The sequence below is a fragment of the Carettochelys insculpta genome, chromosome 29, assembly GCF_033958435.1.
Source record: "Carettochelys insculpta isolate YL-2023 chromosome 29, ASM3395843v1, whole genome shotgun sequence".
Classification (NCBI taxonomy): domain Eukaryota; kingdom Metazoa; phylum Chordata; order Testudines; family Carettochelyidae; genus Carettochelys; species Carettochelys insculpta.
Window position 1 is genome coordinate 7,896,150 of NC_134165.1, and position 25,727 is coordinate 7,921,876.

General features: G+C 54.9%; 1 protein-coding gene across 2 annotated transcripts in view; it reads right to left on the reverse strand.

Annotated features, from left to right (window-relative positions):
- Nucleotides 1–25,727, reverse strand: part of PNPLA6 (patatin like domain 6, lysophospholipase) — a 55,097-nt gene that overhangs the window by 8,112 nt on the left and 21,258 nt on the right. For both annotated transcript variants that reach the window (XM_074980074.1, XM_074980073.1), the window contains exons 16-30: nucleotides 25,188–25,379; nucleotides 24,401–24,478; nucleotides 21,728–21,933; nucleotides 21,187–21,318; nucleotides 20,502–20,625; nucleotides 19,124–19,237; nucleotides 17,591–17,666; nucleotides 17,016–17,156; nucleotides 16,868–16,931; nucleotides 7,287–7,455; nucleotides 4,918–5,100; nucleotides 4,410–4,528; nucleotides 3,890–4,046; nucleotides 3,113–3,229; nucleotides 2,838–2,907 (exon numbers count right to left, since the gene is read on the reverse strand). In XM_074980074.1, the coding sequence (XP_074836175.1) occupies nucleotides 2,838–2,907; nucleotides 3,113–3,229; nucleotides 3,890–4,046; nucleotides 4,410–4,528; nucleotides 4,918–5,100; nucleotides 7,287–7,455; nucleotides 16,868–16,931; nucleotides 17,016–17,156; nucleotides 17,591–17,666; nucleotides 19,124–19,237; nucleotides 20,502–20,625; nucleotides 21,187–21,318; nucleotides 21,728–21,933; nucleotides 24,401–24,478; nucleotides 25,188–25,379 (1,942 nt within the window). The remainder of the gene's footprint in view (nucleotides 1–2,837; nucleotides 2,908–3,112; nucleotides 3,230–3,889; nucleotides 4,047–4,409; nucleotides 4,529–4,917; nucleotides 5,101–7,286; nucleotides 7,456–16,867; nucleotides 16,932–17,015; nucleotides 17,157–17,590; nucleotides 17,667–19,123; nucleotides 19,238–20,501; nucleotides 20,626–21,186; nucleotides 21,319–21,727; nucleotides 21,934–24,400; nucleotides 24,479–25,187; nucleotides 25,380–25,727) is intronic.

Genomic DNA, 25,727 nt, shown 5'->3' on the forward strand with positions numbered 1-25,727 from the left:
GCTAGGAGCTGGGCTGGAGGTGGGAATGTGGTGGAGTCTCACACAGGCTTCCCTAGCCTAAAACATGGATGGACCACTGTGACACACCCAGAAACCCATCCCCGCCTTAGTGGCGGCACTGACAACTAGGCCTAGCTGTTCAACCTGCCCCAGTACACCTTTGGCTCTCCCTGGCATGGGGCAGCGCCAAGCCTTGGCCCAAAGCTGTGCCAGCCAGGGAATTGGGCTGGGCAGCCTATGAATCCAGGTGGCCGTCAGGGGCTCTGCCTCAGCCTCCAGGGTGGATGGGGCTCTTCACTGCCTGTAAGGCTGCCACTAGATTACAAACACTCAAACACCTCCCGTCCCCCACAGAACCGGGTCCTCGGGGGAGGGGTTGCTTGAGGACTCTCATCATCTGTGGAGGCTGCTGGCAGGGGCTGGATGCAGCCTGGGAGAGGCATGCACATGTGTGCGGTTTTTCAACAACTCAAGTGGAAGAAGCTGCTAAGGGAGCCAGATTTGGAGAGGGGCCCTGCCCCTGAGGCCCTGTGCTCAGGGAGTGGTGCTTTCTATAGGACCTGTCCCCTCAGCGTGTGTTTCTCAGGCTTAAGTAAAGTGCCCTGGTGGCAGCTGGGCATGTGGCTGTGCTCTACACTACACCTAGTCTGCAGGCTTGGAAGAGGGGCCCAGCTGCTCAGCATTCTGGAGGCGTTTGGGAGCAAGCGTTCAGGTTACTGTGGGATCTGAGTCTAGGTAAACACTGAGCGCTGGGGCTGGTGGGGGACTGCATAGACACTGCTCTGGAGAGGCTAGACAGACGCACCCCAAGAATAGGCCAAAAAGACCCCAGGCGAGGGGCTAGGACTGGAGCCTGCCCAGACCCTGTTGATCCAGCAACTAAACAGCCCTCCAACAGCCTTGGTCAAAGAGGGAGTAGAGTGAGCCCAGGGGCCCAGGCAGGATGGGCCAGGCTAGGAGGTTCATGCTGAGATGGTTCCGCAGGGAGTCCCCAGTCACTGCAGGAGGCAGAGACCCTATTCCACGGGCTACAGGAGAAGGGCTTTAGCTGTTGCCTGTGGACACCAGCTGGAGATCCAGGGTAGGACAGCAGAGTCCTAGTAGGGAGGAGGCCTCCCCTGGCATCTCCCCAGCCAGAACACACACACACATGCACAGACACACAGCAGAGCCAGCCCTGCCCCATCCCCTAGGCGCAGTGAGTTAGGGGTGAGTGGGTGTTAGTTGGCGTGAGGACACACAAGCAGGCAGAGTGACAGCCAAGCAGTTACTGATGCTCAGGACGGACCAATGTCCCAGGTGAGATCAGGCACCTTTGACAGACAAGGCACAAGACCAAGGGCAGACAGTTTGGACCAGCAGCACCCCTGCCTACCTCCTCTGTGAGCCCCCTGGCCACACCCACCTGCATGCAAGGGCCCAGGGGTGTCCCTTGTCCACTCAGCCCTATCGTAGAAATCCTCCCCCACTCCCCCCACCACCCTCCAGGAGCCCCCACCCACCACCTCACTGCCCCTTCTCTGCACAGCCCTCTCCCACCACACGCACCCCACCTGAGTGCAAAGACAGAAAGCTGCTCCAGTTCCTCCTGACTCAGAGCAGCCCCCACTGCTAACAGGTCTCACTGGGCGCATCAGACAACAGTAGGGCTGCTCAGCTCAGCCATGGGGTCAGGGTGCAGCTGGGTTAGTGAGTCCCAGAGCCCCACCTTGTGTTCTCCCCACACAGTCAGGTGTGCCGGTGTTACTGAGGTTAGTGAGTAGCAGAAGTGTTACAAGCAAGGAATGGGGGAGGAGCCACACAGTTACCCAGGGGACACCAGAGTGTGGGGCAGTCCCTATGTACACACAGCTATGCTAGGTATCCCCATGGGCAGGGTAAGGGGGGACTTACTATGGATCCCAGAGCAATGCCAGCTACTCTTGGGCCTGGTTTCTGCAGGCCTAGGCTAGCCATTGCTGCCCTGTGGTCCTGGCTGTGCCCAGGAGGATAGGATGGTATCTGTCTGCTTACAAATTCCAGGTCCGGAAACCAAGCGATTAAGGGGAACCAGCAGCTTCTGCTACCTGGGGCACAGCTATGGGTGGGGGAAGCCCCCTGGTCCTGGTGTTTGGCCACAGTCATCTCAGGCTGAGTGCTCCCTACAGGTGTGCCCCAGTCCCTGGGAAAGCTGCTGTGGGAGAGGCTGGCCCAGGACCTGGTTCTGCCTCTGCTTTATGCTCTCTGTGCCACCACCAGCAGCTTCTGCCATGGCTCTCTCCTAAAGGTGGGGGGCAGACAGGCGAGTGGTGTCTCCTTCATTTCAGCCCATTGCTCTGTATGAGACTCACAAGGAGAGACAGCCCTGCCCAGCTTAAGCCTTCGCTGTGTTAGTGGATGGCTTAGCACAGCTGAGTGGCCCATGCCAATGAATGGGGGGTGGGTGCAGGGTGTCAGCACTGCTTCCTGGGGTCAGGACCACTCTTCAGAACAGGCAATGACCTGCATCCTTCTTCACAGACATTGGCTCAGCACCTGACTGCCCAAATGGGCAGCTCCGCTGCGTCCAGGCCGGGCACAGCCACACAGACCCTTCCAATGAACACACACACACACACACACACACACACCCCCCAGGGCTCTTTGGAGAGGACCAGCACGAACGGGGGCAAGCCAGCTACCCTCAGCGAATGTCCAGGCGCTCACCTCCCACGCTGCTTGGGGAGGTGAGGCAGGGCAGGCAGATACCTTTGGCCCTGGGCCCTCAAACAAGTGAAATGCTGAGGACTCAGGCCCCACAAGCCAGAGCACTGTACACCTGGTGTAGCCTGGGACATACTACGGGCACCGGCACTTACCGTCCTTGTGCACTCGCATGGCTGAGGCTGTGATGTCTGTTGTCACGTTGAAGTAGGGCAACCACAGATCCTGTTGGGGCACAAGGGACTAATCAGAGACCCCCTTTCAGCCTAGGATGCTGCTGCAGGGCTGTGCAAAGCACCACAGGCCCTGGACAAGCCTGGCTCCAGGGAACACAGCTGCCAGCAGGCAGCAGCACTGCAGGCTGCACAGCAAGTGGCTTCTTGAAGGGTTCTGCATTGGGACCCCCACTTGGCTTCCTGGACACATCTACCTCAATCTGCTTGTCCTGAAAGACCTTGTTGATGCTGGTGTTGAAGGCTGAGCCAGAGAACATGGAGGTGATGGGGTAGGTGAGGTCCAGAACGGTCTTGAACACTGAGTTCACACTCTGCAGGAGGAAGGCGAGGGGTCACCAGGAGAGTGGGGATGGCCCAGCACAGGCGGCTCTCTGAGCCCAGGCTCATGGGGACAAGGAGGGAGGAATGCTGAAGGCACAGCAGCGAGCCTGAATCATGTGGCCCTGAAGCAAGACAGTGCCCCAACACAAGCCCTTACTTGGACCCCATTTACCATCACCCATTCCCAGCTAGCAGCATGGGTTGGTACTGGAGATGCTGGGAGGCTGTAGTTTCCACTGGAACCCCCTGCTGCGCCCAGCCCCACAGCCTGATGCAGGCACTACAGTGCCATACCGGGGCGCTCTGCTCCGAGTCAGGCAGGAGGCCCAGGGCCACAGGCAGGAGAACCCCCACAGCCTGCAGGTTTGCCATCAAACTTGCAGAGCTGCCTGCAGCAGAGAGAGTCTGGAGGTTCTACAGGCCCCCCAGACATGTTGATTAGGCCCCAGTGCATGCTGGGACTTCTGTACTGCACTTGCTGGTGGTGGGGGCCGGATCCCACTGCAGCCCTGGGCCTGACTGCCCGCAGCTGTGGAGAAGGCTGGATTGCTGAGAGGCAGCTCTGGCAGGGACTGATTTGGGGAGTTGTCCTGCTCCTCCCCAGTCTGATCCTGCCCCACAGCACACCTCCCAGCAGGCCTCACCCTCACCTTGGCCCACTCGCGGGCACGCTGTTTGGTGCGCACGGCGCTGCGCTCCTCCGCGTAGAGAGCCCCGATGAAGGAGCCAATGGATGTGCCCCCAATCAGGTCAATGGGGATCCCAGCTTCCTCCATGGCCTTGATCACCCCGACATGGGAGCAGCCCCTGTGGGAGAAGGAAGAGGTCAGAGCCCAATGGCGAGGAACCTGTCCCAGGGCCATCCCATGGCCCAGCACCCTGTCACCTGGCATGCAGCTGCCATGCCACCTGTGATGGGGCTCCCTGCCAGCTGATGGGCAGCAGGGCACTTTCCCAGCTCCCCTTCCATGGCTCTTCCTGTGAGGCAGCATTCATATACCAGCAGGGACATGGGGCTGGGAGCCAGGACTCCTGGGTTCTATTCCCATGCTTGTCTCACTGTAATGCTGGAGCTGGAGATGCCCACTGCACCCACTGGGTGCTGGATTGCCTCAAGGTTCAGATAAGTGTCCCAGGAATGCAGAGCCCCAGCTAAGCACGAGCCCCTACCTGGCCCCTCCTCCTCCCAGCACCAGGGCAATGCTGTTGCCAGTCAGGACCCGTGCCAAACGTGAGAAGTCACTGTGCCGGTCGGCGTCCTTCTCAAAGACCTTTGCATACATCTCCCTCTGCAGGGCCAGGAGTGAGAGTAAGACAGGCTGCCACGCCCATACAGCAAATGCACTCCCACCCTCACTCTCCCCCCAGTACCCTCTGTCCACACGCAGCACCCACAAACCTCCTTACAACAGGGGACACCCTGACTCTACAACCCCCACCCAGAAGAGATCTGATGCCATCACAGACCTAAGCCAGGCTGGCATCAGGCTGTGCCCCAGGCTAATACCTGGGAGGGCGGCAGAGGCACCAAAGGGACCAGATTAGCCTGGGGTCTGTTCTGAGACCGCAGCTCTGTGCCCACCCCCATGGGTTCTTGCCTTCCTTGGCACAGACAGCTTGGCCAAGTGCCACCATGTTGCACCAGCCCAAAGGGCCCTGGGGCCGAGAGGGGCAGTACCAGTTTGTTGGGGCTCCGGCGGGAGAAGACGCGACGTGGGCACTTGATGTGCAAGTGTCCTGAGCACCAGCTACGCATGTTGAGCCACTCAACGGTGCGGGAGGGGCTGGGCCCATCCTCACGGTGCAGAAGAATCAGCTGCTTCAGGGCACGTACAGCTGTGTTCTCCAACATCTGCTCCAGCTGCAGGGACAGAACAGCAGTTCCCACTGGAACGATCCCCAACCCCCAGGACAGCACACATAGTGCCAGCCCAATGCACCCATGCCCTCCCGACCCTCCACACAACATACACGGGGCCCTGCAGTACACAATTGCCCCCACCCCCAGCATGAGCTGCCCCAGGCCAATTCTCTTGGGATGAGCTCCTGTGGGGTTCCTATGGCATGCACAGGGAAGCAGCAGAAGGGGACTTGGAAGGTGGTCAGATTCCCAGATCAGAAGGCACCACTGAGAGGGAGTCTGACCCACTGCCCGACGCCAGTCAGAGCGCTGCCCCCAAGGCTTCCTGAAGCAGATCTCTTAGACCAGTGGCTCCAAACCTTTCCAGACTGCTTGCTCCACTAGAAGTCTGATTTGTCAGGTGTATCCCACCCACCACCTCACTTAATACTTATTTGCTTACAAATCAGACACCAGAATACAGATGTCACAGCCACTACTCCTGACAAAGGGCCAACTCTTGTTTTTACCATAGACTGAAAAGTCAGTTAGAACAGAAATGCTGCGCTTACGCTGCAGTGTGAAATACACAGAGCAGCATGAGCGAGTCACTGTCTGAATGACATTTTAGTTGAGTGCTCACGCTGCCAATGTTATAAAACAAGGCACATGCCTAGTGGAGTGGACGTTCCTTCCAAGAAAGACCTCCGCATGACCTCAGAGGTACAATGCCCCTGGCTGAGCCCTATAGTTTTAGGCAACAGCCCATCTTGAATTGAAAATGGCGAGTGATGGAGAACCCAATGGTTCATCACTCCCGGCCTTGTCTCCACTTTGGAGGTCACACCTTGTCTAGCTTCACACAGAACCAGGCAAAGATGCAGTGATCTGCTTTCTGTCCAGGGATGTGGCTATCCTGACCATGGGCCATTTCCTAGTTTGTGGCTCAGGTGCTGATACAGATGTCTCTACACAGGGCTCTGCAACACCCACAGGCAGTGGTGACTGCCCCAGCCTCAGGCTCCCGCTCAGCTCTCAATCCCACAGCAGCAGACTGTAAGATGTGGTGCTGGTGCTGGCCTGCTGGGTCCTTTGGGAGCTGTGGGTCTCAGTGTGCTTGGCTGGAGCAGTGAGCCAAGTACCCATTTGAAATGGGGGTGGTTGTTCTTTCAACTAGTGGGTGGCACCAGCAGTGCTGAAAGGACAGCAGTTGTTGCAGCTGCTTGTCCCAGCCCGATCGGTGTGCATGAAAGCTACCATGGCTGCACAGGACTCTCCCAGCCCCACACAGCACTGCAGACAAGGGCCCACGATTGTCGCCTCCCTGCCTGGAGTGGGACTGGGAGACAGCAGGGCTGCGGTGGGAGGGAGGGTGGGAGACAGTAGGTCTTGGGGGCAGTTGGATAGCGAGGACTTCGCAGAGCCCTGCATCGCTGCCTCATGACGATGTATGGAGCTGGTAGCAGAGCCCTGCATATCCCCAGGTATCTGCAGTTACCTCCTTCATGGAGGCCAACATCTATGGACAATTTCTGCAGTTCATGGATTGGATGCAGATGTACATTTCTGTATCCACACCAGGGCTTTTGCTTTGGCTCCCAGCCATTGGAGTGTGTTACACCTTCCTCTGCTAGACTGATGAGCCCCGTATCAAATAGGTTGCCCAAGCAGGAATTGGGAACTAGTCATCTCTCAGTGCTCTGTTATGCTAACTAGGTAGAGCCCCAGGAGTCTGACTCAAAGGCAGGTTTCTAACCCTTTCGCTATTCTCATGACTCTTCACTGACCTTTCCCGAGTTGCAGGCAGCAGAGCTGGACACAGGACTCCAGCTGCAACTGCACTAGTGCCAGAGAGATATTAAACCTCCCTCCCGCTACCGGAGACTCCCCTGCTTCCACAGCCCAGGGATGCATTATCCCTTCTAGCCAGCGTCATGCTGGGAGCTCACGTTAGCTGATCGTCTGCCACAGTTCTCATGTCTTGTTCCGAGTCCCTGCTTCCCAGGACAGGGCCCTGCATGAGCTGTAGACAGTCACACTAGGCCACATTAAAACAGCTTGCGTGCATGCGTCCAGCTCCCGTGACCCAAATCTCTCTCTCAGGCTGCACTCCACAGGCACGTACAACACTGCAGACTATGCTGGCCGCCCTCATGAGCTCGGGTGCAGCGTTCCCCCAAGCCTGGTATACATGGCCTCAACCTCACCTTGCCCAGGGCTGGCTCCTGGTCCCCCAGCCCAACGATGAGGATGCAGTCAGCCTGGCGTATGCAGCGCACGGTCCAGGGGGTCAGTGTGCAGTCAGTCTGGTACAGCACAATGCGGTGGATGTCCTCCTGCTGCGCCAGCCAGCCTGACAGCCGGTATTCCTGGATGCTGACAGAGGAGGGATGTCTGCAAGCAGCCACCAGCTCTGTTCTGCCCCACCCCACTACTCCAACCCCTGCTAGTGGCCTGCCTCTGAGTTCCCACAATGGAGCCCCTACCCCATTCCCTGATCCCACTGGGGACCCCTGCCCTTGGGCGCCCAGCATGCTCCCCAGCTGCACAGTGCCAGGGCTTTTTGTGATAGTTTTATGAAGCCTGAGCATGCCTCAGTTCCCTCTATATGCTGCATCGTTACCAAGTGGGGCTTTAGGTCCTACATCAGTGGAGCTCTTAAGACAGTGGCAAATCCAGTTCACCAGACATGGATACGTAGCAAGCAAAGACCTAGAGAGATATGGACTCCCCCCATGGCAGGGTGGCTGAGCTGCATCTCCACAGCTGAGGAACAGAGGACTGGGGGGTGGTGTGGGTGGTGCACGTCTGAGCTGGGACTGAGCTGTAGGTTCTGTGCTGACCAGGTCGGACTCTGCTGCAACTTCCTTTTCTCTGTGATAGCCAAGGATTTCCTTCACTGTGTTCCAGCCAACTCACGAACACCTGCGTGCGCCAGTGCTGGCTGGGGTCACCACAGATGCCTGCAGTCTGGCAGAGGAGGTGTGTTGCTCCCAGAGACAGTACATGTCTCCCTGAGGGACCTGCCTCAGTTGGACTTGCTGAGTGGAGCAGAGGACGTGCTCTGTGGATAGGGGAAAAAATCAATGGATGTGATTTATCTTGACTTTAGCAAAGCTTTTGATAGGGTCTCCCACAATATCCTTGTCAGCAAGTTTAAGGAATATGGATTGGATAAATGGATGGTAAGATGGACAGAAGGTCAGGCCCAGCTGGTCGATGTCGGGATGACGGTCGGTTTCTAGTGGAGTGCCCCAAGGCTCGGTTCTGGGTCCTGTTCTGTTTAATTTATCTATCAGTTACCTGGAAGAGGGGTTGGACTGCACCCTCAGCAAGTTTGCGGATGACACTAAGCTAGGAGGGAGAGGTAGATATGCTGGAGGGTAGAGACAGGGTCCAGAGTGACTTAGACAAATTGGAAGACTGGGCTGCAAGAAATGTGATGAGGTTCAATACGGACAAGTGCAGAGTCCTGCACTTGGGCCTGAACAATCCCAAGCATTGTTACAGGCTGGGGTCCGACTGGCTCAGTAGTAGTTCTGCAGCAAAGGACCTGGGAGCTGTAGTGTACGAGAAGCTGGACATGAGTCAACAGTGTGCCGTTGTAACCAAGAAGGCTAATGGCATATTAGGTTGCATCAAGAGGAGCATTGCCAGTAGATCCAGAGAAGTGATTATTCCAGGATCCACCTCACTAAAAGAGGAAAGAGCATCTTTGCGGGCAGGCTTGCAAACCTAGTGAGCAGGGCTTTAAAAAAGGTTTGTCGGTGGAAGGTGACACAAGCCCTGAGGTAACTGGGGAAGGAGGAGGGAACAATCAAGTGGGTTTCCTGGGTGAGGAGGAGAAAGTGAGGCAATCGGCGCCTTCTCTAGGATGCTTGTACACTAATGCCAGAAGCCTGGGGAACAAACAGGAAGAATTAGAGGCCCTGGCACAGTCACACAAGTATGAGGTGCTTGGCATAACAGAGACTTGGTGGGACGATTCGCATAACTGGAGCACGGTCGTGGAAGGTTATAAATTGTTTAGGAAGGACAGATGCAGAGAAAGGAGGAGGAGTTGTGCTCTATGTGAGGGAGCAGTATGGTTGCTCAGAACTCCAGCATGAGGAAGGAGAAAATCCAGTTGAGTGTCTTTGGGTTAAGCTTAGAGGTGGACGTGACAGAGGTGATATTGTAGTTGGTGTCTGTTATAGGCCGCCAGATCAGGGAGAGGAGGTAGATGAGGCTTTCTTCAGGCAGCTAAGTGAAGCTTCCAAATCACAGGCCCTGGTTCTCACAGGAGACTTTAATCATCCTGACAGTTGTTGGGAGACCAATACAGCAGCACACAGACAATCCAGGAAGTTTTTGGAGAATGCTGGGGATAACTTCTTGGTACAAATGCTGAAGGAACCAACCAGGAGCCATGCGCAACTTGACCTGCTGCTCACAAACAGGGAAGAACTAGCAGAAGAAATAGAAGTGGGAGGGAACCTGGGCTGCAGCAACCATGAGATGGTAGATTTCATGATCTGGACAAAAGTAGGAAAGGTGAGCAGTAACACACAGACCCTTAATTTCAGAAGAGCAGACTTTGACTCCCTGAGAGAACAGATGAGCAGGATCCCTTGGGAAACGAAGATGAAGGGGAAAAGAGTTGAAGAGAACTGGCAGTATTTTAAAGAAGTCTTACTGAAGGCACAGGAACAAAAACAATCCCACTGCGTAGTAAGAAATGCAAACACGGTAGGCAACCAGCTTGGCTTAACAGGGAAATCCTTAGTCAGCTTAAATTCATAAAGGATGCATACAAGAAATGGAAACGTGGACAGTTGACCAAGGAGGAGTATAAACATATGGCTGGAGAATGCCAGGCAGTAATCAGGAAAGCGAAAGCACAATTGGAACTGCAGCTGGCAAGGGATGTGAAGAGTAACCAGAAGGGTTTCTACAGGCATATGAACAATAAACAGGTTATCAGAGAAGGTGTGGGGCCGTTACTGGATGAGGGAGGTAACCTAGTGACAGATGATGCACGAAAAGCTGAAGTACTCAATGCTTTTTTTGCCTCAGTCTTCATGGACAAAGTCAACTTCCACGTGACAGTCCTAGACAATGCAGTTCGGGAAGGTGGAGGGCAGCCATCTGTGGGGAAGGAACAAGCTCTGAGCTATTTAGAAAAACTAGATGTGCACAAGTCCATGGGTCTGGATTTAATGCACCCCGGGGTACCGAGGGAATTGGCAGAGGTCATTGCTGAACCTTTGTCCATTATCCTTGAAGACTCTCGGAGATCAGGGGAGATACTAGATGACTGGAAGAAGGCAAATGTAGTGCCCATCTTTAAAAAAGGAAAGAGGGACAATCCAGGGAACTACAGACCCGTCAGCCTTACCTCAATCCCTGGGAAAATAATGGAGGGAATCCTCAAGGAATCGGTTTTGGAGCACTTGGAAGAGGGGAAAGTGACCAAAAGTAGCCAACATGGATTCACCGGGGCAAGTCCTGCCTGACCAATCTGATTAGCTTCTATGACGAGGTAACAAGCTCTGTGGATGTGGGGAAGTCAGTGGATGTGATATACCTTGACTTCAGCAAGGCTTTTGATATGGTCTCCCACAACACTCTTGTCCATAAGATAAGGAAATATGGATTGGATCCTTGGACTATAAGATGGATAGAAAGCTGGCTTGATGGTCGGGCCCAACGGGTAGTGGTCAATGGCTCAATATCTGGATGGTGGTCTGTTTCAAGCAGAGTGCTGCAAGGGCTCGGTTCTGGGGCCAGTGTTATTCAACATCTTTATTAATGACCTGGATGAGGGACTGGATTGCACCCTCAGCAAGTTTGCGGATGACCCAAAACTAGGGGGAGAGGTAGATTCGTTGGAGGGTAGAGAGAGAATCCAGAGGGACCTGGATAAATTGGAGGAGTGGGCCAAAAGTGGGTGGATATAGGGTGTCTGGGGTAGAGGTAGTACCTTTGACTCTCCGGCAGCTGCACCTTTTCAGGCGGATGGAAGCACTCGTCCTCACCCACCACTCAACTCTCACTGTTGGCTCCTAGCAGCTGTTGTGCATTACAGCGATGACATCCCCCGGGCAACTCCGTCAGCTCGCAGGCGAAACACAGTGGGGGCGGGGGTCTGGTCTGTCTCAAAAACCGACCTTATGGAGGGACTTGTTCCTTCTCCCTTCTAAAGCACAGTCTCAACGGCCAACCAGGAGGTGTGGTGCCGCAAATTGACAACTCCTGTGAAGGCGGCGGAAGACGCCCCACTGCCTTGTGGGTTATTCTGGGAAGGAGTAAGGCTAAGGGAGTAAACCCTGACAGAAAATCCAGAGGGGAGTCCTAAGGCGGTTCTGTGTCAACTTCTGACACTGTCCCGGCAACTCCTGCAGCTGAGCTGGTACCAAACGTAGAGGTTATCCTTTCCTTTGGACTATATCAGTAAAGCCGAGAGCGGGGGCCTGGTGTCTGGGCAGCCCAGGGCCTCCATAAAAGTTGCTCAGGCATGGGCCTGGAGAGGTACTCCAGCATCGCTTAACAGCGTTGAACCAACATGGGAGGCAACAGATACCGGTTAAAAGCTCTTGCTCAACCAGCATGGAGAACGATCGCCAGGGGTTGCTTCCGACGGTGGAAGAGATCATCGCATCTCATTGGACAGTCACCGCCCGCCTTAAGCTGGGCAGCCCCCAGCCAATAGGGTACTGTCTCGCCACTGTTCACTTGCCTCACTGGGTGCATGAGGCTTAAGGGTCTCGAACCTGACAAATGACTGAAATGAGAACCAGACAAACCAACAAGAAAATTATTAAGAAAAGGAAATCATCAAAGTTTCAAGCTTGCTTGTTGGAATGTACAGACCACGTTGACCGGTTTGACTGAAGATCTTCAGGACATCAGTGACACCCAAAAGACTGCTGTCATCAACGAGGAACTGAAGAGGCTCCAAGTTGACATCGCCACTTTGCAGGAGATGCGACTTGCAGCTTCAGGATCCCTAAAGGAAAAGGACTACAACTTTTTCTGGCAGGGCAAAGCACAAGCGGAACCCAGGGAGCACGGTGTCGGCTTTGCCATAAGGAACACCCTTCTGCAAATGGTGGAATTAGTCACAGGCAGATCAGAAAGACTCCTTCAGGGCAAACGTCAAACCTGCGCCGGTCCCATCCACCTGATCAGTGCTTACGCGCCAAGCCTGAACGCCACACCAGAAGCAAAGGACAAGTTCTAGGACGAGCTCAGTGCTGCCATAGTGCAAATACCTGCTCAGGACCAACTGTGCCTTCTGGGTGACTTCAATGCAAGAGTTGGAGCTGATCGTGACTCATGGTCCTCTTGCCAAGTGTGTGACTTCGGTGTGGGAAAAATGAATGACAAAGGACAACGTCTCCTCAAACTTTGCATGCACCACAATCTGTGCATCACAAACACATTTTTCCGAACCAAGCCACAGTACAGAGTGTCATTGAGACACCCACACTCGAAACACTGGCACCAAGTAGACCTGGTCATCACCAGATGTGACAATGCCAAAAACGTATCCTGACACGCAACTACCATAGTGCCAACTACAACACAGATTATTCACTAGTCTGCTCCAAGCTCAAGCTGAGACCAAAGAAGCTGCACCATTCTAAACCAACTGGAAGGCCCTGCATTGATGCCAGAAAGACGGCAAACTCAGAAAAAGCTGAAATGTTCAGAGAGACCCTTGAGGAGAATCTGCACAGCAGCCCTGGGGGTGCTGATGCAACATCCAGATGGCAGCATCTGAGGGACACAATCTACAATACGGCCTTGTCAGTGTTTGGAAGAAGAGCTGGAAACACAAACGACTGGTTCAAACCTAACTCAGATGAGATTATTTCAATCATTGAAAAGAAGCGCGCTGTACTTCTGGAGTATAAACGCTCACCCAGCCCGAGTACCCAGCAAGCACTCAGAGTAGCCAGAAAAACAGTACAGCAGACAGCCAGGCGCTGTGCCAACAACTACTGGCTTAAGCTATGCAGCAGTATCCAGACCTCTGCTGACTCTGGTAATCTCAGGGGAATGTACGAGGGCATAAAGAAGGCAATGGGACCCATCCAGAACAAGGCGGCACCTCTGAAATCCAAATCTGCTGAAGTCATCACTGACAAAGCCAAACAGATGGAGCGATGGGTCAAGCACTACTCTGCACCGTACTCATGCGAGAACACTGTGGTTGATACAGCCCTCAACACCGTCGAGCTCCTGTCAGTCATGGACGAGCTGGACCAGGAACCAACTGTGGTCGAATTGGAGAAAGCTATTGACAGCACTGCAGTAGGAAAGGCCCCAGGCCAGGATGGTATACCACCAGAGGTAATCAAGTGTGCCTTGGACACACCCCTGGAACCCCTACATGACCTGCTGTGCCTGTGCTGGAGGGAAGGTGAGATTCCACAGGATATGCGGGACGCCAACATTGTAACCTTGTCTAAGAACAAAGGAGACAGAAGTGACTGCAACAATTACCGTGGAATCTCCCTCCTAAGTATCACTGGTAAATTGTTCGCTCATGTCATCCTCGGCAGACCCCAGAAGCTCACTGAGAGGGTGTATCCTGAATCCCAGTGCGGATTCTGCGCCGAGAGATCTACCATTGACATGATCTTCTCCCTGAGGCAGCTGCAGGAGAAATGCAGGGAGCAGAGGAAGCTGCTCTACGTCGCTTTCATCGACCTGACCAAGGCTTTCGACTCGGTCAGTAGGGATGGACTGTTTAAATTATTCCACAAGATAGGCTGTCCACCACGGCTACTCAAGGTGATCCAGTCTTTTCACGAAGACATGAGAGGAACCATCCAATATAATGGCACATCATCGGATGCCTTCAGCAACAGGAGTGGCGTCAAACAAGGATGCGTCCTTGCTGTGACATTGTTCGGGATCATCTTCGCGCTCCTCCTGAAGCATCCCTTTGGGTCCTCAACAGAGGGCATCTTTTTGCACACAAGAGCTGACGGGAAACTGTTTAATCTTGCAAGGCTGAAGGCTAAGTCTAAGGTGAGGGTAGTGCTCATTACAGACATGCTGTTCACAGACGACGCTGCTGTAGTGACACACCCAGAAGACCAGCTTCAAAAACTGCTGGATCAGGTCTCCAAAGCATGCAAGGACTTTGGGCTTACCATCAGCCTAGAGAAGACAAACGTACTTGGTCAGGACGTTGCTGAACCTCCATCAATCAGCACTGACAATTACACGCTAGAGGTCATCCACGAGTTTACTTACCTCGGGTCCACCATCACCGACATCCTGTCACTGGAGTCTGAGCTAAACAGGAGGATTGGAAAAGCAGCCACAACTCTGTTCAGACTTAGCAAGAGTGTGTGGAACAACAACAAGCTGTACGCTCGCACCAAAATGCAAGTCTACAGAGCCTGCATCCTCAGCACTCCCCTCTACAGCAGCGAGTCTTGGACCTTGTACACCCGCTAGGAAAAGAGGCTGAATGTCTTCCACTTGCGCTGCCTCAGGTGCATTTCTTGGGATATCATGGAAGGACAGAGTGCCCAACAATGCTGTCCTCGAGCAAGCTGGAATTCCAACCATGCATACCCTGCTCAGGTAGTGGTGGCTCCGCTGGCTTGGCCACATCCACAGGATGAACGATGGAAGGATCCCAAAAGACATCCTGTACAGCAAGCTAGCCTCTGGCAAAAGACCTCCCGGATGCACCCAACTGCGCTACAAAGAGGTCTGTAAGAGGGACGTCAAGGAGGTAGACATCGACCCAGATAGCTGGGAAGAGCTGGCAGACCGCAGCAGCTGGAAGCAGGAACTACACAAGGGCCTTCAGAAGGGCACGATGAACATCAAGACAGCTGGCAGAGGAGAAGCGAGCCCGTAGAAAGGACAGCAAGGACCTGCCAGACATCCACTACATATGCAGCAGATGTAGCAAGGACTGTCACTCTTGTGTGGGCCTCCACAGTCACAATCAATGCTGCAAATGACGATCTTAAATGGAGTTACAAAGAGCGCGATCCATAGTCTATGCAGACTGAAGGATGCCTGGGCCAAAAGAAATCTGATGCAGTTCAATAAGGAGAAGTGTAGAGTCCTGCACCTGGGGCAGAAGAATCCCAAGCATTGTTACAGGCTGGGGACTGACTGGCTTAGCAGCAGCATGATGGAAAGGGACCTAGGGTTTATGGTGGATGAAAGGCTGGATATGAGTAAACAGTGTGCCCTTGTAGCCAAGAAGGCTAACGGCATACTGGGGTGCATTAGGAGGAGCATTTCGAGCAGATCTAGAGAAGTAGTTACTCCTCTTTATTCAGCACTGGTGAGGCCACATCTGGAATATTGTGTCCAGTTTTGGGCCCCCCAGTATAAAAAGGATGTGGATTTGCTGGAGCAGGTTCAGCGAAGGGCAACAACAATGATTAAGGGTCTGGAGCACAAGACCTATGAGGAGAGGCTGAGGGATTTGGGCTTGTTTAGTTTACAAAAGAGAAGACTTAGAGATGATTTAATAGCAGCCTTCAACTTCCTGAAGGGGAGCTGTAAAAAGGAGGGTGAGAAACTGTTCTCGGTGTCAGATGGCAGAACAAGGAGTAATGGTCAGAAGTTGAAGAGGGAGAGGTGTAGGTTAGATATTAAGAAAAACTACTTCACCAAGCGGGTGGTGAAGCATTGGAATGCGTTGCCTAGAGAGGTGGTGGATTCTCCATTCCTTGAGGTTTTTAAGTCCTGGTTGGACAAGGTCCTGGCTTGGATGACTTAGTTCCTGCTTGAAGCAGGGGGCTGGACTAGATGACCTCCTGAGGTCCCTTCCAGCCCTGTGATTCTGTGATTCCTCTTTATTTGGCTTTGGTGAGGCCGCTTCTGGAGTACTGTGTCCAGTTCTGGGCCCCCAATTATAGGAAGGATGTGGATACACTGGAGAGGGTCCAGAAGAGGGTGACCAAAATAATTAGGGGGCTGGAGCATATGACCTATGAAGAAAGGTTGAGGGAACTGGGACTGTTTAGTCTGCAAAAGAGAAGACTGATGGGGGACTTGATAACAGCCTTCAACTTACTGGAGAGAGGTTGCAAAGAGGCTGGAGAGAGGCTGTTCACAGTGGTCACGATGGCAGAACACAGAACAATGGTCTCAAGTTGCGGTTGGGAAGGTCCAGGTTGAACATTAGGAAAAACTTTTTCAGTAGGAGGGTGGTGAAGCATTGGAATGGTCTACCCAGGGAAGTAGTGAAGTCTCCATCCCTGAAGGTATTTAAGTCTCGCCTTGACAAAGCCCTGGCTGGGCTGATCTGATCTGATGGGTTTGGTTCTGCCTAGGGCAGGGGGCTGGACTTGATGGCTTTTTTAGGTCTGTTCCAGCTGTACTGTTCCATGATTCTATGTGAAGCAGAGGGGCTGAAAGCCTAGAGTCCTGCCTAAGGAGGGGGTAACTTGTGCTTTCCCTGGAGGAAAATTGAGACCCTAAGGGGGCTGGCACTATTCCTACAGCCTGCTCCAAAGCTGGGCCATCACACTGATCCCATGGAGATCCATGTGGAGAGGGGTGTATCTCCTGCTGCCCCCTGCAACCAGCAGGACACCCCACTTCAAGCTCCTAATGAGCAGTCCTCCAGCTACATCCCCATGGCCCTAGCCCATCTCCAAACAGCTCCTGTGCACTCTCTCCTGGAGAGGGCTCTGCTTCCAGCCAGCTAGCCCCACAAACCCTATAAGCACAACCCTGCAATCCCCACAGAGAATGAGAGATCAGGGACTGGGAACCAGGCCCATCAGCTCACCCACTGCCTGCACCAGGCCCCTACCTGTCCAGCGCTGAGGCACCAAGCCGTGCTCGGATGATATCACTGGTCAGAAGCAGGGTGGGACCTGGAAGAGTGCATGGGACCATCACACTGGGCCTGCAGCCCAAGTATGGCTGAGAGCGGAGCAAAGCTCTGGCACCTCACTCACCTATGGCATTGAGGGCATGCTCCAGCTCCAGTGTGAAAGCTGCCATGGGCACGTCATCACACACTGGCAGCACTGCCACTGTGGACAGGTTACTGGCTGGATTGGTCACCTCGGAGCTGGAGGCCACACCAAGAGTGGAGCCTGTGGAGTCAAGGGGCACGACAGAGTTCTCAACTGACTGAGGGACCCAGAAGTCAAGAACCCACCACTCATGAGGCCCAGCCTGGAGCTCTGCCATGTGGTGCCTAGTATCTTACACTCACTGTGCCTGGCCTACAAAGAGCTGGTGCCTTCCTCAATTGGACTGTCAGTTCCTTTCCTCAGCCAGGGAATTCCAGCCTCAGCAGCTCCTGCTTCCCACCCTAGAGCACTGGTAAATCCCCAGGGCTGGTCAGTCCCCAACAAGTGTTCATTGTGGCTGGGGGAAGAAAAGCCAGTGTATGCTGGCACCAAACCACCTCCTCTGAAATGCTGGCTAGGAATAGAGGGCTCCCCATGGGGCCTCTGTAACCCCAACAGGCTGCACCCCCAATCAGGCAAGCTGCAAATATATCCTTCTCTCACAAAGCCCCTACCTGGGAAGGGCCCACGCAGCTGCTGGAGGTTCCCGAGGATCTTCTGGCTCAATAAGTGAATCAGGCGAGTCACAACCTGCCAGGAACAGCAGCCAGTTCAGGTCACAGATGCTGGGACATGGAGTGAGTGGAATATGTGGAGGGGGGCAGGACTCAGCCCAGCCAGCAACCCAGGTATTCCAGGAAGCTTATGGCTGCCCACCCCTCAGGGCCTAGGCTGGGGGCGTGACTGCTATGGCAACTTGGACCAGGGATTATAGGTCTGTCCAGCTGGGGCATGGCATGGGATGCAGTCTGCTCTGGAGGAGACAGCTGTGAAGAGCTTCCTGCACCCCTTGGTGGCTGGCTCCAGACCCATATGCTTCTCCTTTGCATTGTGGGACTCAGGAAGGGGAGGACTCAGGAACAGAAAACTGGCATTTATCATGGGGCACCAGAGCTCTCCCTTAATCAGTACAGAGACGAGACACAGAAGGAGGCTGGCAAACCCGGAAGGAGCTATGCCAAGCCATCCTCTGCCCCTCATACTTCCTAGGCCTGACTGGAACCAAGTCACCATGCAGGGGCAGGGCTGGCAGCTGAGTAGGTCAGGCCCCAGGTTCCACCAGGAGATGGCCGCAATGGGAGAAGACAGTGAGATTCAGAAACTCACGAGGACTGTGCTGCTCCTCCCTGACAGCCAGCTACACAGACAGGCCTTCCCTCAGCAGGGCTTCAGTGTGGCCCAGACCTTGGTCTCAACTCACTGGGACACTGGATGGGAATGGGTCTAGCCAGATCTGGAAGCTCATAGACTTAGCCTTAAGATCATCATGATTCCAGTCTGACCTCCTGCACACCATAAACCATAGAACTTCTCCCCACCTCTCGTAACAGACCCAGAACCTCTGGCTGCGTCACTGATATCCTCAAATCAGGATTTAAAAGACTCCAAGTTGCAGAGAATCCACCACTTACACTACTTTAAACCTCCAAGTGATGTAGGCCCCTTGCTGCAGAGGAAAGTGAAACCCGCCCCAGGGTCTCTGCCAGTCTGACCCAGGGGAACTTCCTTCCCAACCCCAAATCTGGGAATCAGTTAGATGCTGAGCATCTGAGTCAGAGCCATCACCCAGGCACATGGCAAGGAATTCTCTGCAGCAGCCCAGAGCCATCCCCATTTGTTCCCACATGAGGGACAACCAGTGAATTCTTTCCTGCTCCTGTTAGGATCCTTTTCGGCCTCAGGGCCACATCCTGTCTTGTGGCTCTTGGCAGACAGCACACCCGCTGCGCTCCAGGTCTGCTCTGATGACAGACCTCTCTGTGCTTCTCAGGAGCAGGCCACAAGTCACACAGACCTGCCTCCTCCTGACAGCGCTGTGGTTTTCATGGCTTCCTCCTATGCAGCTTCCTCCTGGATATGACAGAGCTCCTGCCTCACCACCACCTTCCCCCTTCCTAGCCTGCTCTTGCCCCTAGTGCAGCACCCGCTGCATGGAAAGCTGAAGCACTGGGATGGGTTTTCCTGTGATGCACCCTTTGCCCTGGTACCTGGGGATATCTGCGCTTTATGTTGTTCAGGGTTCCCTCAGGCAGCTTGGCCAGCTCTGTGTCTCTCACAGCATGGACGGTAGTTGCTCGGGGCTGCCGGGTCAGGGCTTCCACCTAGAGACAACACACAGACAACATTAGAGACTGGAAAGGGGAGTCCTTCGAGTCTGCCTGGCATCAAAGGGATGGCTCGCAAATCTCCTTTTCCAGATGAGGAACCAGGCACCAGGGTCCTTTGCTCTCTGTACTAACCCACTAGCCCTCCCCAAGCTTGGAAGAGAACCCAGGACTCCTGAGCTGTGTCTACACGTGCACGCGACTTCGAAGTAGCGGCACTAACTTCGAAATAGCGCCCGTCGCGGCTACACACGTCGGGCGCTATTTCGAAGTTAACTTCGACGTTAGGCGGCGAGACGTTGAAGTCGCTAACCTCATGAGGGGATCGGAATAGCGCCCTACTTCGACGTTCAACGTCGAAGTAGGGACCGTGTAGACGATCAGCGTCCCGCAACGTCGAAATTGCCGGGTCCTCCATGGCAGCCATCAGCTGGGGGGTTGAGAGATGCTCTCTCTCCAGCCCCTGAGGGGCTCTATGGTCACCGTGTGCAGCAGCCCTGAGCCCAGGGCTTCTGGCTGCTGCTGCTGCAGCTGGGGATTCATGCTGCATGCACAGGGTCTGCAACTCGTTGTCGGCTCTGTGTATCTTGTGCTGTTTAGTGCAAGTGTGTCTGGGAGGGGCCCTTTAAGGGAGCGGCTTGCTGTTGAGTCCGCCCTGTGACCCTGTCTGCAGCTGTGCCTGGCACCCTTATTTCGATGTGTGCTACTTTGGCGTGTAGACGTTCCCTCGCTGCGCCTATTTCGATGTGGTGCTGTGCAACGTCGATGTTGAACATCAACGTTGCCAGCCCTGGAGGACGTGTAGACGTTATTCATCGAAATAGCCTATTTCGATGTCACCACATCGAAATAGGCTACTTCGATGTAGGCTTCACGTGTAGACGTAGCCCTGGTGTCCAGTCCTACCCTCTTCACTCCACCTCTCTCTGCCCATCTACAATACTGGGATAAGTCATGTGCTGACACAGTTGCTAGCTGGAGGAGTGCCACTTGCTGGCAGCAGATGACCTGCCTACCACCCAAGCCAGGAGGATCTGGAGAAGCAGGGACTGGACAATGTACCCCATGGCTCCACCCTTGGAGCGGCCTGGCTTGAGCACCCATGACTTGCAACTGCTTGTCACCATGGCCAGGCTAAGGGGACTCTGCCTACCACCCACACCCAACAAAGAAATCCACACACCAGCCCACTGCTTTCTGCAGAGACTGGCCCCAGTCCCTTCAACGATAGGACCTGGTCTGGAGATGGGAGGAAGCTCACCACTCCAATGAGGTCCCCACGGCCATACTCTCCAACGAGCTCCTTCTTGCCACTGCCTTTCTGGATGACAGAGCGCAGGCGCCCATTCAGCACAATGTAGGTGCAGTCCGACTTGTCGCCCTGCCTGGGGAGCACATGCAGAGAGAAGCGTGTCTGCCAGCAGCGACGAGCATGTCCTACTGCCTGGGCTGGGAGAGCACATGCAGGGAGCCTGCCAGCTGCGCTGCTGCCTGTCTCAGGGAGAGCGTTCCCTACAGGCTGGGCTGGAAGAGTGCACGGGGTGCACAGAGAGTCTGATAGCCCCCACTGGCACCTACCCTGGGCAGGAACACTCCCCAACTCAGAGCTGCTCTCAAGGTGACACAGGAAGGGGCTGAAGCAGGTTTTCACCCAGGCTGACCTGAGTCCCACGGGGGGTGGGGCGGGTCTCAGGCACCTGGGCCATTCTTGCCTGGCCCCTCTGGAAACAGCACCTGCTGGCCTGGGCAGCGTCCTGCAAAGTGCTGGGGTGCCAGAGTCATTATGCTGCAGGGAGGGCATAGATGAGGCTGAGAGCCAGGGACTTGCTCACTAACCTGGAGCAGGGGAGGCTAAACACAGCAGAGAGTTGGTTCCAGCCAGATAAGGAAGTTGGGGATGCCCGGGCATGTTTTCCTAGCACCTGCCAAGCACAGCCCTCACTCACCTGTACAAGGCCCGCCCAGCCTCCACAGCCATCCAGTCGATGGCGAAGTCCATCTGGCGCACGAACGGGGACATGCGGGCAGCCACGGTATGGGCAACACTCAGCACCACACTTGGCTGCTCCCGCATGATCCTGGGAAGAGAGCGAACAGCTTGTCAGTACACAGGCTGCCCTGTTGCTGCCACAGGGTACTGTGGGCTGCAGTCACCCTGTCCTCAAGTCATCCCACCACCCCCAAAACAGAGCCCACCAAGAAAACATGACACCAGGAGAGCTCACGACCCTGGGCAGAAGAATCCAACCCCACGTAACAGGTGTGTGATTGGAGGACTAGGAGGCAGTAGTTCCAATCCAGCCCCATGGCATGGGACTGGCTGGTTTAGTGGGGTGGGGAATAGGACTCTGGGCCTCTCCCCTCTAGAGGGTGCTGGCTCCGCACTGGTCCCATCTAGGTGGCAGTGGGATGGCAGGTAGGCAGATCCTGCCAGGTGGCACTGGGAAGAACTACCCACACGCTGAGAAGTGAAAGCAGGACACCAACTCATAAAAGTCCGACTTGGAGATCTTGAGGAAGGTGCAGTCGCGGTTAGCCTTGATGGTGAAGATGAGGGGCTCTCCGGTCAGCACAGCCAGCTGGCCCACCATCTCGCCAGGCTGCGTCAGGAACAGGCACACGTCCTCTGCCTTGTCAATCATGCGCTGGTAGACATGCAGACAGCCCCACAGCACAAAGTGAAGGCTGACATCCTGTGGTGGGGGTTGAAGGGAAAAGAACAGTAGTCCTGGCAGCAAGACGAGAGGCAGGTCTGCCCCAGCACGACTGCTCACAGACAAGGTGCAGGCTCTCACAGAGCCAGAACCCTCAGGGGCACCCCATTAGCCTCAGCAGAGCCAAAGTCCAGCATAAATTCTCCCAGCTCCAAGGGAACCAACCTCTCCCCCTTGCCTGCTTCTCAAGGGTTTAACGTCCCTTGGCATGGGTCTTAGCACCTGGCTCTGGCTAGGGACAGGGGCGGGTGCAGAGGGCACAGGGAAGACGACTCAGATGGAATCTGGCCACAGACCAGTAGTGGGCTAATGAGGCACAGGGGGAAGGGGTGATAGTGTCTAGATCCATTTGATAGGAGCTGCAGGGAAGGCTCCCACACCCCATGGGAAGACGACAATGTGGGCATGGGGGAATGGGACTCATATGTGCCATTCATACTTAGTCCTTCCTTACAAAGATCAGAGGCCAAGGCAGTAGCAATGCCCTTTGACATTGGCAGACCTGATGGCAGCTTGTCCCAAAGCCCCCAGCCTCAGAACAGCTGGGTCATCAGTGCATTTGCACTGTTAGAATAGAGGTGAAGTTGATGACAGTGTTGGAAGGACAGAGTGACTAACACCGCCGTCCTCGAGCAAGCTGGAATCCCAACCATGCACACCCTCCTCAGGCAGCGTTGGCTCTGCTGGCTTGGCCACGTCCACAGGATGAATGATGGAAGGATTCCAAAAGACATCCTGTATGGTGAGCTAGCCTCTGGCAAAAGACCTCCCAGATGCCCCCAGTTGCGCTACAAAGATGTCTGCAAGAGAGACCTCAGAGAGGTAGACATCGAGCTGGACAACCGGGAAGAACTAGCAGATGACCGCAGCAGATGGAGGCAGGGGTTACACAAGGACCTTCAGAAGGGCGAGATGAAGATCAGACAGCTAGCAGAGGAGAAGCGAGCGCACAGAAAGCACAATAAGGACTTGCCAGACACCTACCACATCTGCAAGAGATGCAGCAAGGCCTGTCACTCTCGTGTGGGTCTTCATAGTTACAGTAGACGCTGTAAATGAAGCCCTCAGTTGAAACTATAAAGGGCGCGATCCATAGTCTATGCAGACTGAAGGATGCCTACGTTTGGTGAGTTATGCAGGAAGAGAGTCAAACGGGAAAGCCACATAAACTAGTGTCGTGTTGGCTCTGCCCGTTAAAAACCAAAGCACCATTGTGAAACAAAGGACAAAGACTTCCTTTTTTCCTCCTCCTACCCGCTCGCCCCAACACACACACGAAGGGGAGCCAGGCCCTTGTTCCATCAGTCTGACGTCTGGGAGAAGTAACTAAAAATGCCTGAGCAGAAGTATCTGTAGCACTGTGGAGCTGGGCTTCCAGCAAAGGCAAGATTTCTAAGCCTAAGCCAGGGATCCCTAAATTGTTTAGCTTGGCTTAGCCCTAATGGTTGTCTACAGCAGTGGTTTTCAAACTTTTGTATTGGTGATCCCTCGCGCACAGCTTCTGTGAGTGTAACCGGGCCCCATACATTTAAAAAATATACACGTTTAACGCTATCACAAAAGCTGGAGACAAAGCGGGGCTTAGGGTCGAGGCTGACAGCTCATGAGCCCCCAAGTAATAAGCCTGAGACCTCTTGAGGAGATTGAGAACCCCCGGTTTAGAGCCTGCAAGTTATAGTCACTTCTGATGCCTTTTGGGACGTGACGTACCTCACTTGTGTGCATCTGTTACCTGTGCTCACTTTGTGACTAGCTCTTATTCTGTATCTAGATAATGAATCTTCAGTGAGCATTACAGGTCTGGCCAAACACTGCCTGTGGTTTGAGATCTGAGGTACAACTGACCTGAGGTCAATAAGCGACAGGTTTTTTGGGTGAGGGAGTGACCTCAATACTGCTGAACAGTAACAGAGAAGTACCCATGTTAGTCTGAACAAAACAAAGCAGCAGAAATGTAGCACTTTAAAGACTAACAAATGGTTTATTCAGTGATGAACTCTCGTGGGACAGACCCACTTCCTCAGAATACTGTTGTGATTCTTGGCATAAGGGCCCATCTATCTCTCAGTGCCTTGATGGTAACCTAGACCCAAGTGCTCCGGGGGACCGTCTGGGACCCATGGTATGGCTCTCATGGGGCTGGAGGATCAACACTTGCTACCTAGTGAAACCATTCAGAGCACACAAGCAGTCCAGGATTTGTGGCCTGAAGTTGGCACACAAGTTATGAGCCTCTCCAAGCAGCTTGGCAGCCCCATTGCTCTGTTCCTCACATAGTCATCAGCACCAGTGGCCCCTCCCCACCAAGCAGCACATCCTGGGGCTGCCACAGGGCAGCAGCAATCAGGCCCCAGTTGCCAAGAAACAATGGCAGCACCAGGTCAGAGCAGCTGCTACTGTAGTGTCACCCCATGGCTGCGGGTCAATGGCATCCCTTGGCACCTACCTGGTCTCCCTGGCGGGCAATGACTGTCCCGGCCTTGGCATGGTGCAGCAGCACCCGGTTGTTGAGAAGGGAGGAGTCCTGTGGGGAGAGCAGCAGTGAGGGACCAGGCAGAGCACCTGCTGTGGGGACTGAAGCTGCCAGGCAGGGCCCTGCCACACAAAGCGGGAATGGCAGAGATGTCCCCACCCCCACATGCTGAGCCTCCCCTCCAGTCCTTACCACCTCCTCTGCTGGCCTCAAGGACTGGTCAGCCCCTCCCTCCCAGCATGCTCAGCCCTCCCAACCTGGGAGCCCAGCTGTCCCCATCGCACCCTGGGCCACCCCTCATCCACCAGGGCTGAGAGTCCAAGAGCCAAATGCCTTGGACCAGCTCTTCCACAGAGCCTGGGCACAGGAGCACCTGAGGCCAAACTGGCAAGCAGCAGCTGCTGTGCAACCAGAGCAGGACGGGCTGCAGCTTGGCTGACCTCAGGCTCTGGAGGAGGCCCCCAGAGCCAGACTAACCCCAGGCAGCTGGAGCCTCGCAGCACTCCCTGCAGGAGATCCCAGAGATCTGGCCCTGCCTCCCCACATGCCCCAAGCAGAGCCCAGGCAGCCCACCCTGCCCCACCCCTCCTGCCACAGGCTGAGCCTTGGAACTCACCCTGACTGGGGGACCCACACTGCCTTGTCCTGCTATGCCTCAGGCAGACCCTGGGAAACCACCCCTGCCCTGCCCTGCCCAGACCCTGGGGATCCTCTCTGCCTTGCACCCCTGTGGCTGACAGAGGGTCCTGAGCCCCTTCACCTCGATCTTCATGAGTTTCACCAGCTCCCGCTTGGCAGCCTCGAAGATGGCGCTGGTCTGGCGGCCCTGGTAAGGCCCGAAGGGGCAGGCACCGCCTGCTGAGTCATCCTCGCAGTAGTTGTAGTTATAGGTGCTGGGAGGCTGCTCCTCCACCATCACTGCCCTGCGCTCCTTGGGCTCATGAGAGACAGACTGGAGAGACCGGGGGAGGACAGCTCAGATCCTGGCAGGGACACCCTGCAACAGCCTCCAGCTCTGCCTCCTGCCACTGCCCACACACCGGGGCACCTCCCCATCCTTCACAGCGACTTGGGCTTCTGCCAGCTGCCTACACTCCCTGCTGCTCCCACCCCATGCTCGACTGCCAGTCCCCCACACTTCTGTGTGGGCTCCCATGGGCAGCAGTCCCCACACTGTTTCTGCTAGCCCCAGAATTGCCCATCTGCTGCCCTATACCCAGCTCTGTGCTGTCCTGGCCAAGGGTGTGACATGGAGCACATGCCAGGCACAGACAAGCCCAGGCCCCCGCACGTAAGGTGC